The following is a 17,135-nucleotide window of genomic DNA, read 5'->3' as shown; positions in this document are numbered from 1 at the left end:
AAGAGCACTTCTATTATGGGCGGCTGCAATTCAAAACTGGCCCCTGTAAAAATAAATTAAAGCCCCCACCACCCCCCCTCGGTTTTTCTATACGTATTCCCTTTTTTTCTAACCATACATTTTTTCTTTTGCATAAAGTGTGTATATTTGTATGTCATTAAATGTTTTGATGAATTGAAAATGGAGGACCCTGAAGTCTTAGTGCTTTTTCTCGTTTTATCCTCTTTTTTTGTATTGACCTGTACCTTCCTTGGACTCTGCAATATTTTAACGCATTCAGGGCGGGAACTCCTTTGGGTGTTTTAAGCATCGTTATACTTTAGCTATTGAAAAATAGCAGATCTACAAGCTCGAGCTACGAGCTTGTAGATCTGATATTTTAGAAAAATCGTGAAAATGTGGCACAAAGTCTTTGAATATGTATTCTTTCTGAGCGAACAGCGAAGAGTCTCTGGAACAACATATGTTCAGATGGGGGTCGGGGGCCAATTACAATATGATTCTGGGGCTTTTTTTTTTTTAAATCAGTCTCAGTCCTAAATGGGTAACTAAAATTATCAATTCATCCATCAATCAATCAATCAATGACCCAAAACTCCCCCCCCCCCCTCACCGTTCCACGCGGCCAGCATCTTGGTGTCCAGGTGGGGGCGGGGCCGACTCTTCCTCACCTCCGCCATCTTGGCTCTGGCGGCGGCCAGCAGCTTGCTGACCGTATCCGCGCTGACGCCAAAGTGTGCGGCCGTCGACTCGACGGAGAAACGCTCGATCAGCACATTCTGGCCCCGCAGCTCCCCGTGGGGGTCCTTAGAAAAATGCAGGGGGGACGGATAGTTGATTAGCCCATTTAGACTTGAGCTCGATTCTACAAATGCCTTCTAAATCATGACAGTTTTCTGAAAAACCATATGTTTCTATGTCAGTAGTTCTCAAACTATTTCATGTCAAGGACCGCTCGTAGCACGGCACCAAGTGCCACGCTATGAGCCTGTAGATCTGCTATTTTCCAATAGCTAAAGTAGAACATACTGTAACGCTTCTAACCCAAAATGGGTTGGAATAAAACTTCACAGCTTCATAATCACGTGGGTTTTTCGTATGTTGATTGTCTTTGATGCATTTCATCTAATTCGGCTGCGTCGGCACATTCAGCACATGAATGGTTCTCAGTAAAGTGGACAGCCGTGCTTAAAAGTTTGTTCAAACTTAGAATGTAAATGCCTACAATTGATGTTTGTGCAGTACAACATATGACAATAATCCTCTCTGTAGTTGAACACAAACACACACACACACACACACACAGACACAAGTCACACACACACACACACACACACACACACACACACAGACACAAGTCACACACAGACACAAGTCACACACACACACACACACACACACACACACACACACACACAATGAATCAACTGACAGGCACCTGGTCAAAATCAACGTTGCCTTTCTCCTTGACTCCATAGTGGCGCTTGAAGACGTCGGCCAACGTGGCTCCGCCGGTGGCGCCCTCCACTGCGTCCGGCAGGATGTCCCGCACCTCGGCGGCCGTCCACACACAGAAAGCCCCCTCACGTTTCTCTGGGCCCCCCGACGGCGGCACGGAGTCCGCGTCCTCGCCACTGTAGAAGCCTCCGGACTGTATAGCATGATGCACCCCAAGAGAAGCAAGACAGGTGGCCTTGTGGTTATAGAGTGTCTGTGCCCTGAAACTGGGAGGTCGGGGGTTCGATCCCCGGCCCGGGGTCATACCAAATTAAACAGTGTTGTTTTTGTCGACTAAAACTAAGGGCCGATTCATACTCCTATTTTAGAGCCGAATAAAAGTCGGTTCGGCTCTGTAGAGCCTACAATGTGACGTCATTTGAGGTTCGGGGGGGGGGGGGGGGGGTACAGTCCTAAAGTCGGCTCTTCGGTGCTACTGAAAATTTCTGACGAGCCGAAATCATTTCGGCACTACAGCGCCGAAACAGCCGTAAAATAGGAGTATGAATCGGCCCTTCGACGAAAGATGTTTGTCGACTACCTATTTTCACTGACAAAAACTAATGGAAACTAAATGAAAACTAAGCTACGATGACTAAAACTAAGACTAAATATACTGACAATTTCGTCGACAAATAAAAACTAGACTAAAATGTTAGGAAGGGACTAGTGGACAAGAGATCCAGTATAAGTCATTTTACACTTGGTTGCATGCTGAAAATAGCTGATCTACAAGCTCACAACGCGTCGCAACGCGACGCGTTGTGAGCTTGTAGATCAGCTATTTTCAGCAAGTGTAAAATCAGTCATTAGGACGCCATCAAGCCCCGCCAAAATGCATTTTGTTTGACTAAATCAACTCTAGATTTAGTCGACTAAAACTAGACTAACACTAAGACATCCCAGGTGACTAAAATGTGACTAAAACTAAATGAAGTTTCAGTCCAAAGACTATGACTAAACTAAAATAGAAATTGGCTGCCAAAAACAACACTGTACCAAAGACTGTAAAACTGGGACCCGATGCCTCCCTGCTTGGCACTCAGCATCAATGGGTTAGATTGGGGGGTCAAATCTACTAATGAAATGTTCTATCATTTTGTGGAAAGACGAGAGACAATAACTTCTGAACAGAACCAGTATATTTTAGTAGGGCTTTCAAATACAGCACTTTTGTAACAGACGGAAGGCAATTGAACTTGAACTTGAATAACATAAACTGTTAACTGGTTAGCGCCAGTGTGGATGCGTGGACCAATAAAATAATATAAAAGAAACTGATTATATTAATTTCCTGATCGCATCTTGTCTTGATTGTTTAAACATGACGTCATGGGCCGCTATGCTCCATAACAGGCTTGATAAGCCCAAAGCTTATTGATAACGATCAATTAAGTTTGTAATAACAATAATAACAATAAAATAGGTCCTCACTAATAATCATGAAACAAATGGCTAAATTTTTTCCTACTCGTTCTGTGTCTCATAGGAGGGCTGTGGGCAGTTCAGAAACCGTCTTCCAGTGACATCATCGATGGGGAATACAAGCTAATAGAAACTGCATGCTTTCTGGTCCTGAAAAGTTGCAATGTGAAAATGGAAGCCATCGTTCTCACGATAATGAAAATCTAAAAAAATTTGTAAAAAAAAATCTTGCCTAATGATGATGTCACTGGAAGACGGTTTCCAAACTGCCCACAGCCCTCCTATGAGACACGGACTGAGTAGAAAAAAATGTGTGCCATTTTATCATGATTATTAGTGAGGACCTATTATATGAAGATAGGTTGAAAAGTGGTGAAGTGGTCCTTTAAATGTTATGTAGTAGAGTGAGAAAGGGGCGAGAAGCGACCTCGCGAGACCTGGGCACGAGACTTGGGCACCATATATGGGGCTTTCCCCATATATGGGGATTTTGAGTGCTGGGCGAGCGCTGGCGCTTTGGCATGGGGGTCATCAGCTGCTATAGCTATAGGTTGTCTCCATATATGGAGCTCTGGGTGAAAGCCTTCGGTATTTCACCTACTGTATAGCTCCATATATGGAGACAACCTATAGCTTCATATATGGAGACATCCTGTATCTCCATATATGGAGACATCCTGTAGCTCCATATATGGAGACATCCTGTATCTCCATATATGGAGACATCCTGTAGCTCCATATATGGAGACATCCTGTAGCTCCATATATGGAGACATTCTATATCTCCATATATGGATATCCAGTGCTGACATCAGACTAGTGTATAGAAACATCCATATATGGATATACACGCCTGGCGTCGTCATGGTGACACGTTCTCAGTTGGCTGGGCATGACACGCATCTAGTGAACCAGATAAAAGAAGAACCTGGAGAGGTTCTGTGGGGATCGCGACTACACTGCTCAGATCATCAGAGTCTACAGGACCCAAGCAAGACTCAGGACACAGCACACAGGACTCATGCAAGACGCCGCCGCCGCACTCAAGACAGGGGCTGATGTCACGGTGACCAGGGGGCTTGCCAGGGGTCACACTGGAGAGCCCTACACCTGTGACCAATGTGGGACTAGATTCAGCCAGAAAGGTCATCTGAAATGTCACCAGAGAATTCACACTGGAGAGAAGCCCTATGCCTGTTACCAGTGTGGGAAACGGTTCAGCATGAAATATACTCTCAAAATTCACCAGAGAATTCATACAGGAGAGAAGCCTTACGCCTGTGACCAGTGTGGGCAACGGTTTAGTGAAAGTAATGGTCTCAAAGTTCACCGGAGAATTCATACAGGAGAGAAGCCCTACGCCTGTGACCAGTGTGGGAAACGGTTCAGTCACAGCTGTACTCTCAAATGTCACCAGAAAGTTCATACAGGAGAGAAGCCCTACGCTTGTGACCAGTGTGGGAAACGGTTCAGCAGGAACTATGCTCTTGAACTTCACCAGAGAATGCATACAGGAGAGAAGCCCTACGCCTGTGACCAGTGTGGGCAACGGTTTAGTGAAAGTAATGGTCTCAAAGTTCACCGGAGAATTCATACAGGAGAGAAGCCCTACGCCTGTGACCAGTGTGGGATTAGGTGCAGCAACAGCAGTAATATGAGAACTCACCAGAGAATTCATACAGGAGAGAAGCCCTACGCTTGTGACCAGTGTGGGAAACGGTTCCGCCAGAGCAGTGCTCTCAACTATCACCAGAGAACGCATACAGGGGAGAAGCCCTACGCCTGTGACCAGTGTGGGCAACGGTTTAGTGAAAGTAATGGTCTCAAAGTTCACCGGAGAATTCATACAGGAGAGAAGCCCTACGCCTGTGACCAATGTGGGATTAGGTGCAGCAACAGCAGTAATATGAGAACTCACCAGAGAATTCATACAGGAGAGAAGCCCTACGCTTGTGACCAGTGTGGGAAACGGTTCCGCCAGAGCAGTGCTCTCAACTATCACCAGAGAACGCATACAGGGGAGAAGCCCTATGCCTGTGACCAGTGTGGGACTAGGTTCAGCATGAGCAGTCATCTCAAAATTCACCAGAGAACTCATACAGGAGAGAAGCCTACAGTATGCCTGTGACCAGTGTGGGTCTAGGTTCAGCGACAGCGGTCATCTCAAACGTCACCAGAGAATGCATACAGGAGAGAAGCCCTACGCCTGTGACCAGTGTGGGATTAGGTTCAGCGACAGCAGTACTCTGAGAAATAACCAGAGAATGCATACAGGAGAGAAGCCCTACGCCTGTGACCAGTGTGACTCTAGGTTCAGCATGAGCAGTAATCTCAAACGTCACCAGAGAACTCATACAGGACTCTCTAAAGATGTCATGTAGTCAGAGAGCAGGCATCACTGGTGTAGCTGATCTACAAGCTCCCTCGTGACACACTAGTGAGCTTGCAGATCAGCTATTTGCGCTGGTTAAAACAACATTCTGAGTGTACAGTAAAGGTGTTTAGGTCCAGAAGGGGTTAAGTGGCTTAAAAAAAAGGCAAGCCATGATAATTCTGGCTAATGGCAACTTTAGAGCTAGATAGATACGACGTATAATAGGGACAGCACTGCTGGCATGGCAAAACAAATGAAAATAAAATCGTTATTTAAAGTCCTATTGAGCTCGAACAAAAACATCAACATCAACATCTTAATTGGTTCTGTTTTACTTCTCTGTGAGCCGATCAATGGCAATCAACGGCTGATCAATGGACGGACTAATTACACTGGAGTCACAGGGACAGAGGGGGCAGACGTCCTCTTAACAACAGGCCCTCGTCAGTATCTGCTATGCTTAAGGTCTGCAAAGTCTGCATGAGGACAGAGCTAGCATAATGAATAAACTGTTGTCATTTTGCTTAGGACATTTATTTCTTGGCCTGATGACACTGGCCACCAAGTTCCTAATTGAAAAGGATCATGCTGATCTGAGTAAAATCAGACCCGTCTGAAGTGAGTGTTGCAACAGCGCCCCCTGTTGGTACTAGTGCATTCATTAATTCTCTCCTGTATTCAGTGCATTCAAAAAACTGTATACATTGGTGACTAATCTATAACTATAATCTATGATTATGATCTTGAGGCCTACAAAATCAGGGAATAAAATTAAAACCACTTTCTTTTAATCAACTAGTCAACTAGTACCAGCAAGGTCGAATAGTGGATTTACTAGTCGACTAGTTGCTTAATGCCCTAGTTGGTACTAGGACGGACATAGGGACGGACATAGGGACATTGCTGTTCCTTGGAGTGCTTGCACCACTCAAAAAGAGTGTGACTTTGTACTCAAAGAGTGTGACTTTGTACTCAAAGAGTGTGACTTTGTACTCAAAAAGAGTGTGACTTTGTACTCAAAAAGAGTGTGACTTTGTACTCAAAGAGTGTGACTTTGTACTCAAAAAGAGTGTGACTTTGTACTCAAAAAGAGTGTGACTTTGTTTTGCCTAAGTCAGGAGTAAGTCAGTAAGTGAATTGGCAGTCAGTCAGGTTTAATCTTATTTAATTATATTTAATATTTTATTTTAATCCTGACGGGCAGCGTTATGTTTATGTTTTATGTTAATAAAATAAAATGACCTAGGCCATTAAAGGTGACGAAATATAAGTATCACAATATCATTAAAAGTATAATGTACAAAATCGTCACCACCAGTAAAGTAAACATAGCAGACATTGAGCAGTTCCAATGCATCCAGTGCATCTTATACGAGTAACTACTTGATACTATCAGAAAAGTACTTTGTTTCGGTTCCTCGACAATATATTGTAGCAGCAATAACTAAACAATATGTTACACAGTGTGCAGTAGACTATACGGATAGATATACTGCTTCCCTGATTCTATACAGGTCTAATAATCCCTTTAATGTACTGTATTTCTATGGTACATAATCAAAACCAACTTCTATCTTGCTGAGGCGAGGCCGCGCCCGCAGCAGCAGCAAGCAGCAGCACAAAAGAAACGGTATCTGCATGCGGTAAATGGCCGTTGCAGCGTAATTCATTAGTGGATAATTACATAATAAATCTTGGAGCATATAATGATCACAATGAGTGTGGATTTAATTGTGTGCCCTGATCGGCGCCGTCAAGCCATTCATCAAGAGGGGAAAAAAGGCTCCTGTCGTGCTTGGGCGGTTGAAGTGGACACAGGTTGAGCTGACCCTGAAGAGGAAAGCATGGGTTTTTACGAGAGGCCGATTTGTCAACGGGTGCAAGCCCCCCCCCCCCCCCCCCCCTTGCCCTCTCCAATGATGTGCATGAGCACACGCACGCACGCAATATCCATATGACAATGTTCGTCGCACGCGCATTCAGTGGTGGAAATTAACTATGTGCATTTACTTAAAGGACAACTTTAGTTTTTTTCAACCAAGGTTCATGCTTTAGGTTGTTATTAGGGAAAGTAAAAGGTGAGTGTATTTATTTTTTCATTTGCTGCTTTCTTTCGTTTTAGGGATTTTAGCTGTTTTTGACAGGGGGGCGGGGGCATTCGAGCATGGGGCTAAAAATGTATTTCTTTACAAAATGTTAAAGCGATTTATTTTTTTATTCTTTACTATAGTCCTACTAGACCCCAATAAATTAGATTTGGCCACAAAAGAACACGGGATCTACTGAATGTGTCAAACTGACACATTGTGGCTTCCCCCCAGTAGGCTACCTTCACATTCAGTAGATCCTGTGATCTTCTGTGGCCAGATGCAATTTCTTGGGGTCTAGTAGGACTATAGTAAAGAAATCGCTATAACATTTTGTAAAGAAATACATATTTAGCCCCATGTTCGAATGCCCCCCCCCCTGTCAAAAACAGCTAAAATCCCTAAAACGAAAGAAAGCAGCAAATGAAAAAAAAAATAACACTCACCTTTTACTTTCCCTAATAACAACCTAGAGCATGAACCTTGTTTGAAAAAAACTAAAGTTGTACTTTAAGCACTGTACTGTATGTACTGTACTAAATGTCCCTTTGCTGTCGCGGCTCCTCCTCATCTCTGGAACGAACGAGCAGCCTGCTGGTTGTTCCTTCCTGGGACGTGGAGGCTGAAGGCCTTTGCTGTCAGTACAGGGTGACTCAACTCTGGTACAACCTGCCTTTTCTTATTTTAAACATTATGTTGTAATTTAGCTATTGAGAAATAGTGAATTTTCGAGGGGCGCCAGGCTTTGTGTGTTGTGCTGATCACGGAATGTGATGTACTGTAAGACGATTCACACGAGTGTGAATGTGATGTGATGTGAATGTGATGTACTGTAAGACGATTCACACGAGTGTGAATGTGATGTGATGTGAATGTGATGTACTGTAAGACGATTCACACCAGTGTGAATGTGATGTGATGTGAATGTGATGTACTGTAAGACGATTCACACCAGTGTGAATGTGATGTGATGTGGATGTGAATGTGATGTACTGTATGACGATTCACACCAGTGCGATTTCTTCGGAAGATTTGCCGATTGCGACTCTCTCTCTCTCTCTCTCTCTCTCTCTCTCTCTCGTTAACGAGATATGACTCACCTTGTCACTCAGGTCCCTGGAGACGTAGAGCAGTATGTCTCTGGCCACATCTGCAAAGGACTCCTCCCCTGAAACCTGAAAGACGAGCACACGCACGCGCACGCACACACATGCACACACGCGCACACGCACACACACCTGCTACAGCAACATATAGCACTTCAACCTTTACCCGCCTCAACAAGACCACTGTATTATTTATACGGTGGCATCCATCCAGCGCCAGGTGCTGAGGTAGCCACTATACCGTACAGCCTCATTAGACACTAGTCACTACTAGTGCGTTACTATATACGTGCGCATATGTGTGTGTGTGTGTGCGCGTCTCCTGCTAATTAATTATCTCTCCGTTCCACTTAATTAGTCTGTCCACTCTGGTGAAAGAAAAAAAAAAGGGGTCAGCCAAATGTATGCTCTGGAGAACTTTAAGCCAGACTGTACTTAGTTAGTGTACTGCATTACAAAAACAAGTCCACGCTATACTGTGGTGTAGTGATTAATGTTCGTCTACTACACCTATTTTCACGGACGAAAACGAAATAAAAAAACTATGCCATGTTGACTAAAAACCGAGGCCTGAACCGCACCAATGATTCACCACCATGCAACACCATTGCAACCAAACGGTTGCGAGTAGTTGCATGCACAGGTGCTTCGCAACAAAAAAAAAGTGAATATCGTGGGAAAGGTTAATTTTCTTCCTGGTAGATGGCTGCGTCGACTCCAGTGTGAAGTTTCCACTGTCAGTGGACCAACACCCCAAAATATCACCGTCTTTTATCAATCGCAGAGTCAAAACACAACCATAGGATATTTGACAGCACTGTGTGCTTCCGTATGTTGATACGCATACACACAGATTTCCTTTCCCCGGCAGCACTTGGCACCTGCCCACAGTGCCAAAACTACTAGTAATTGATGTACTGACCAAGGTTATAATAGTTAACTAAAACTAACTAAAAAACGAAAACTAGAATTAAAAAAACATTTTAGTTAACTGAAACTAAATAAAAACTAAAAATAAATTAAAAACGATAACTAAACTGAAACTGTATTGTGTGTTCACAAAACTAACTGAAATTATAGAAAAAATACCCTTAGTTATAGTTTTTATCAATATTTATATGCATTTCGGAAATTCATAATATAAACCTTTTAAATTCATTTGATTAATTTCCTCATTTCTCCAAGAAGTTTTACGGCTGTTTTCAGCACCGTACGGCAGCATGTAGCCACACTTTACATTGCTTGTTTACATTCTGCACTGCCTGAAACTGACTGCATGTTACTTGGAAAATCAAACCCGTCTTAAGTGAGTGGTAGGCCTACTGTACTGTACTGTACTGTACTGTACTGTACTGTACTGTACTGTACTGTACTGTACTGTACTGTACTGTACTGTACTGTACTGTACTGTACTGTACTGTAAGCCCTCCTCCCTGGCCTGTGTGTGTCTGTGTGTTAGGCTGAACAACAGTGACACTTGGTGGTGAACAAACGCTATTTTCGTGCTCGGACACTGCCAGGAAAAGTTGGAAGAAAGAGACAGTCCAATATGGGAGAGAGACACAAGGAAGTGCCTTGTGGAAAAGGATGATAGTAAAATATGCGGAGCACTTCGGAAGGGTATAGGCCTATTATATAAGGATCAGGCATTTGTGGAATGAGCAACACAGCTAAATGTGTGGGTAGCACACATTTGCCAAAACATTTGCCAAAATGGCAAGTGGTTGGTATTTATTCACCCTTGCCACAACAGCTTGGTTTGGTATGGAACAGTATCTCTCTCACGGGCAAGACAGAACTTGTCATCATTAAAGGCAATCTCAATGCAGTGAGATTCTGAAGCCAGTGGCGATCCCATATCTTCAGAATCTTGGACCTAACGCCATCCTCCAGGATGCCAACGCTCGCCCCGTAGAGCCAGGATCACAGAGTACCTCCAAAATGTAGGAGTGGAAATGCTGTGAGTCTAGACCTCAACCCAATTGAACACTTGTGGGATCAGCTTGGAGGCTTGGGCGTGCTGTACGAGTGCATGTGATGTACATGCAACCAACAGAACCAAGTGTTGTTTTTTCCTTATTACTGTGGGAGAGTGCAATCCACTAAGCAACTCAAAGCAAGGGTTGGTATACCAACCATTTGCAATTTTGGCACATTTTTTTGGGGCGCTACCCACACGTTTTGCTGTGTTGCTCATTCCGCGAATGCCCGATTCTTACAATCTATACAGACTATATACCTCGTTGTACAGGTGACAACGATCAACGATTAATATGATATAAAACACAATACCAAATGGTATAATCAAAGTGGAGAAATAAAGGACCAAAGTTACGTTTCTGAACTTTTAGAGTTTATATTTTTAAATGGTATATCTTTTAGGTTTTATTACACAATACTTATTGATCTTTTTGAATCCTATACCTGACAAATAAACCAAAGTACGAAAACAAAAACTATAACTAAACTATAACTAAACTAAAACTAAACTAAAACTAAGCATTTCAACAAAATAAAAACTAGCAAACCTGCTCTAAAAACTAACTAAAACTAACTGAATTAGAAAAAAACTAGTCAAAACTAACTAAAACTAACTAAAACTAAACTATAATGAAAAAAACAAAACTATTATAACCTTGGTACTGACCATGGTATTACTGTGCTTAACATCCCAGCCAACTGGCCTGAGAATCTATGTTTTATTGTAAAGAGGAAGGTGTGAGACACAAGATTCAACATCACAAATGAGTTTAAAGCTGCTATCAAAGGAACTCTGGGCTATCCATTATACCTCAACAGCGCCACAGGCTTATCACCTCCATTCGACGACCCATTGATGAAATTATTTGTTTAAAATTGGACCGGACCACTTATCGAGTGCATGAATTAACACTTTTCAGATGGTCGACATTTCTGTATTATAAATAATGTTTTCTTTAGTGGCCTCATGAAATATTCTAATGTTTTGAGATAGGGTTTTATTTTATTTTGAGGAGCTGTATGCCATAATCATCAAAAAAAGGTTTTACATTTTTCACTTTATGCGCAATTAATCTAGAATATATGAAAGTTTCACGTTTTGAATTATATTATGGAAGAAAATGATTTTTTTTTTCTATTATACCCAATGGCAGTTGCAAAGAGTTGCACTGGTGTGACAATACAAGTCCTTAAAACTATTTTGTCGCAAGGAGTTGCGACTAGTTGCATTGGTGCGGTTTGGGTCTAAGACTAATGATATGGACAATTTTGTCAACGAAAAAAAAAAAAAAAAAGTGCAATTCTGGGAGATTGCAAATGTTGTTGCACTGTGAGTCGCGAGGAATCCACTGGGAACCGAATTCTGTCTGAAAATAGCAGATCTACAAGCTCGCAACGTGTCACTTCGCGTCACGTTGTGAGCTTGTAGACCTGCTTTATTTTTTTACTACATCTTAAAATGTATGAATGAATGAACCATTGTAAAGCGCTTTGAGCACTTGGAAAAGCGCTATAAAAATGCAATTCATTAAATTCATTAAAAGGAATTTCTCTGATTTTGTTATCAATTCATGAAAAGTTTTGCATTTTTTAGGGGGGGTTTTCTTTAAAGTGTTTTGAAAAATATTAATATTTTTTGCGTGTCGTATGTGCGTGCGTGTGTGTGTGCGCACATGTGGCCTCTCACACCTGGTAGGCGGTTATATAGGCGACAGCCAGCTGAGCCTGGTCGTACAGCATCTTCTCAAAGTGGGGCACGTGCCAGAAGGTATCTGTGGAATAACGATGGAAACCCTGAGAGAGAGAGAGAGAGAGACAGAGACAGAGAGAGAGAGAGATATACAGAGAGACAGAGACAGAGAGAGAGACAGAAGTCATAATTACAACCAGAGCAGCTCACGTCGTACACACACAAGAAGAATAAATCTATCGCGACTAGCGACTGGACCGCAGACCGTCTAACACAGGATGTTTTTTTATAATTAGACAGGATGAATTAGATCGCGAGTTATTAACGTTTTAAGATTTCCGTTGACAGGGGAGGGATATTTTCGATGACGTCTCACTGTTGCACAACATTGAGGATTGCACAACAGGCGCTTCCAGGCTGTGGAGCGATGCGATCCGTTTTCATATCACTAAACTTCGTCTTTTGGATCAAACCTCGTCTTGGGGCGTCGGGCGTTACTAACAGAAAGGACAAAGAACTTCATCCTGGGCGATGGGGGTGTTAATATCGTCTACTACAAGCGTTGTGGTCCAAAAATAACCAAGCTGCGGCAGCTGCCTCTGCGTTATTGTCGGGAGGTGTCTCTGTATCGTTTGCAACAGTCAGTCACTCATACTGTATATGATACAATCTGTTTCTAGCGAAAATGTAACTAATTCAGTAGCAGTATCAATAGCGTTTTCCCTCAGTCAGTTGATTCTTCATATCCATATGAGTGAAACGGCCGGGATGATCGGTTTATTTTTCAAACACAGTTCTTATACGAGGCAATCTAAAATCCCCCTATGGGGATTACAATGCAAATACAAAAGTACACGAACCCGTGGATTTGCACCCTCTACCGATATTGACGCCAGACTTCGGTTCTCTTTTGAAACATTTAAAAAAAACATTCAAAAATAGCGGACGTATACGCAAGTACGCAGTATCAGCTATTTCCGCAACATTTCTGGTTGTGCGGTTCCCGTGGTGTGTGCGTGTGTGTGTGTGTGTGTGTGTGTGTGTGTGTGTATTACCTGCCCCACGTGGTCGTGGATGCCTCCCTGGGCCATCATGCGCAGTGTGTGCAAGGCCATCTGCAGAGCCTCCGCTGCTTCGGAGCTGGAGCGGTTAATGGACCAGTAGGACATGAGGAACATCAGGTTCACTGTGGAGAGACACACAGGTGGACAGGAGGAGAGACAGACAGACAGACAGGAGAGACTTTTAAAACTAAATAAAAACTAAATAAAAACGAATCTATGATGACTAAAACTAAGACTAAATATACTGAAATTTCGTCAACAAATAAAAACTAGACTAAAATGTTAGGAAGGGACTAGTGGACAAGAGATCCAGTTTCATGCTGGGACGCGTTGTGAGATTGTATATCTGCTATTTTCAGCATGCAACCAAAGTGTAAAATACAGTATGTCATTACAACGACATCAAGGCCTGTCAAAACACATTTTAGTCGACTAAATCAACTGTAGATTTAGTCGACTAAAATCGTATGACATTTAGTTGACTAAAACTAGACTAAACACTAGAACATTCCAGGTGACTAAAATGTGACTAAAACTAAGTGAAAACTATTCAAGAGACAACGACTAAAACTAAAATAGAAATTTGCTGACAAAAACAACACTGATACACACTGCTGGTTGGTTCACGTCCGATTATCGTATAATGAAGAGTAACAAGGGTGATGTTTGTTTGGCAGTGGTGGAAAAAGTACTCACATGTTGTACTCGAGTAACTATCGACTATCAATGCCGCAAATCAGGGGTGCACGATTATGAAACTATGACCGACATCCGATCTCCGATTATTTGCAGGGACGTATCTGCCGATACCGATTCTGACCGACTCCGATATTATACAGAGGACCACAAGGGAAACAAGCCTATAGGGCCCTATAGGGGCTCGGCCCAAAGCCTGTTATTAACCCATTCTGACCTGAGATCAGATTCATACGAGGTTTCCACTGGACACACGCTGGTCTGATTAACCCATTCTGACCTGAGATCAGATTCTATATTGTTCTAGACTAGAGGCACTAGACACTAGGGCTGCGAATCTTTAGGTGTCCCACGATTCAATTCGATTCCGATTCTTGGGGTGACGATTCGATTCAAAAACGATCTTTTCGATTTTTCCGATTCTCGATTCAAAAAAGATTTTTTTTCGATTCTAAAGCAGTTTTATTTTATTTTATTAAAAACAATTAAATAGAATTTTAGCATGATCTACTCCAGTCTTCTGGCATGAAAGCAGAGTACATTTAGTAAAAAGCTTGTATAATTGTAAAGGTTTTATCAACTGAATGATTTAAACACACAAAGGTTAAATCCAAGAGTAAGACATGTCTAATTTATTTAGCTTGCACAAATTTGAACCAGTACAAAAGTTACAAAATCTCTTCTCACTCAATACCAGAACAATACATTAGTATTAAATCAGGTGTAAAATAAATACAATTGGCAGGCTTAGCTTAGCTGGTAGTAAATGCACTATGCAGAAACCCATGCCATAATGCATTGCATGCACAGGTACATTTGTGCAAGAAAAAAAATAAAAAATAAAAAAAATCGATTTTTGGAAAATGAGAATCGATTCTGAATCGGACGGCATTAGAATCGCGATTCTAACTCGAATCAAAAAACATTGACAGGCCTACTAGACACATTTGATTTATATTGAACTCATTGATGATTATTTTTACATTTTTCATTTAGAAATAATTTTCCTGGTGAAAACTGATGAAACTAGAAAAAGTGCCCTTCTGGGCACAGGTCTCCACCAGGTTATCCACAGATCCGTGCAGTTAGAGGTAAAAACACTTTTGGGCCAGTTATAGCGCCACCTTGAGGCTGAGTTGAAATTGTTCATGTGGCATTTCGTCCTCGGCCTAGTGGGAATGTGCGTGCACAATTTCAGGGAAATCACGTGATGTGTTCATGATTTGCAGCATTTTTTTTTAAACTGAGCACTCCTGTGAACTTTGGAAGCCAATCTTAACCAATCAGGATGGAGTCTGAGAAATCTGAAAGACCCGTTTCGTTGAATGGCTCTAGAGAGACTGTGTACTAATTTGCGTGATGTTTGGACAAAATCTGTAGGTGTACTGTGAAAAAACTTGTTTTGCACAAAGCGGCCTCCTGGTGGCGCTATAACAGGCCGTTCTGGAAAGTTTGGGGCAGAGGTTCATGGTTGGCATCCAGGGAGTGTGTGTGCAAAATTTGGCATCGACCGGGTTAACGGTGGCTGAGATTAGCTGTTCACGGACGGACGGACACACGGACACACGGACGGACGGACGGACGGAGTGCAAAACATACTCTCCCCATGCCTTCGGCTGGTGGAGACAATAATGGCATTCTCATGGCCGATATGGACAATTCCGATTATGCTACAGATTAATCGTGCATCCGTACTGAAAATACAGAAATACTTGTCTCGCAAGAAACAGAAGAATCTACAAAGTAACTAAAGCTGTCAAATCATTTTAGTGGTGTAAAAGCAGGGTTTCCTGCACAATGTTTTTATTTATTTTTGAGGGGGCTAGTGAATCATGGTGTGTGTGATATGAAATGTCCAGTACCTCCCCAGTGCCTCCCCAAGTGCCACCCCAGTGTCTTCCCTGCAGTGTCTGCCCAGTGGCTCCCCAGTACCTCCCCAGTGTCCCCCTGAGTGCCTCCCCAGTGCCTCCCCAATGTCTCCCCAGTGGCTGCAGTTTCTCCCCAGTGCCTCCCCAGTGTCTCCCTAGTGTCTCCCCAGTGTCTCCCCAGTGCCTCCCAGTGTGCCCCTGAGTGCCTCCCCAGTGTCTCCACCAGTGCCTCCCCAGTGTCTCCCCAGTGCCTCCCCAGTGCCTCCCCAGTGTCTCCCCAGTGCCTCCCCAGTGTCTCCCCAGTGTCTCCCCAGTGCCTCCCAGTGTCCCCCTGAGTGCCTCCCCAGTGTCTCCCCAGCGCCTCCCCAGTGTCTCCCCAGTGCCTCCCTGAGTGCCTCCCCAGTGTCTCCCCAGTGCCTCCCCAGTGTCCCCTCAGTGCCTCCCCAGTGCCTCCCCAGTGTCCCCCTGAGTGCCTCCCCACTGCCTCCCCAGTGTGCCCCCGAGTGACTCCCCAGTGCCTCCCCAGTGTCTTCCCAGTGCCTCCCCAGTGCCTGCCCAGTGTCTCCAATAGCAATACAAGAGCAATAAATTAATCTTAATGTATTAATCTAATTAATGAATCAAATTAATTAATTAATTAATCAAAATTTCCGACGCGCGACCTTTGGCCGTGTGCCAGAAGCCAGATTTCTTGAATCTCGAATAAGACATTCATTTCATATAGTTAAGCTATAATGAAATGCATCTACTGGATTTTTAGCTGCATTAACATTTGCGGCCACAGGAGGGCAGCCACAGCCCATTATGTTGAATGTACCATAGAGCCTCTGGATTTATTCTATCTGAGTATAGAGACATTTAGTACACACACACACACACACACACACACACACACACACAGGCGTGCACACTGCACACGCAGTTAAAAGTCAGAAGGGAAAGGTACTATGTTTACCCAGGGTAACTGGACTAAGCACAAGAACTTGTTTACAGCCAGGCCCTGCTCATAGAACATTTCATGGTAGGGGTTCAATGCCTTGTCCAAGGGCAGTTCAGCGGTGGTAATTGTAACGTGCCCGGTCCGGGGATACAAACTAGCGACCTTCCGATATCAAGACCGGTGCAATTTTATGTTCTATTTTTGTAGATCTGCTATTTTTCAATAGCTAAAGTATAACACAATGCTTCCAACACCAAAAGGGGTTCCCGCCCCCAAAATGGGTTTAAAAAGAAATGAAACTGAGACTATCTCTTGCTTTATGCTTTTCAAGTCTTAACCTATATTTCTGCTACAGCCAGCACCATGCAGCAATACCCCACTCTGGACATGCACAACTGCTCTCAGTGC

At 43.2% G+C, this 17,135-nt stretch overlaps 1 protein-coding gene across 2 annotated transcripts in view; it reads right to left on the bottom strand.

Annotated features, from left to right (window-relative positions):
* Positions 1-17,135, bottom strand: part of spata20 (spermatogenesis associated 20) — a 93,081-nt gene that overhangs the window by 68,030 nt on the left and 7,916 nt on the right. For both annotated transcript variants that reach the window (XM_083787286.1, XM_083787287.1), the window contains exons 7-11: positions 13,215-13,345; positions 12,159-12,263; positions 8,484-8,558; positions 1,439-1,651; positions 614-806 (exon numbers count right to left, since the gene is read on the bottom strand). In XM_083787286.1, the coding sequence (XP_083643412.1) occupies positions 614-806; positions 1,439-1,651; positions 8,484-8,558; positions 12,159-12,263; positions 13,215-13,345 (717 nt within the window). The remainder of the gene's footprint in view (positions 1-613; positions 807-1,438; positions 1,652-8,483; positions 8,559-12,158; positions 12,264-13,214; positions 13,346-17,135) is intronic.

This window comes from Protomyctophum parallelum (genome assembly GCF_964188405.1).
Source record: "Protomyctophum parallelum genome assembly, chromosome: 17".
Lineage (NCBI taxonomy): Eukaryota > Metazoa > Chordata > Actinopteri > Myctophiformes > Myctophidae > Protomyctophum > Protomyctophum parallelum.
The sequence above is the reverse complement of the archived record's forward strand: the minus strand, read 5'-3'. Positions and strand labels throughout refer to the sequence as shown.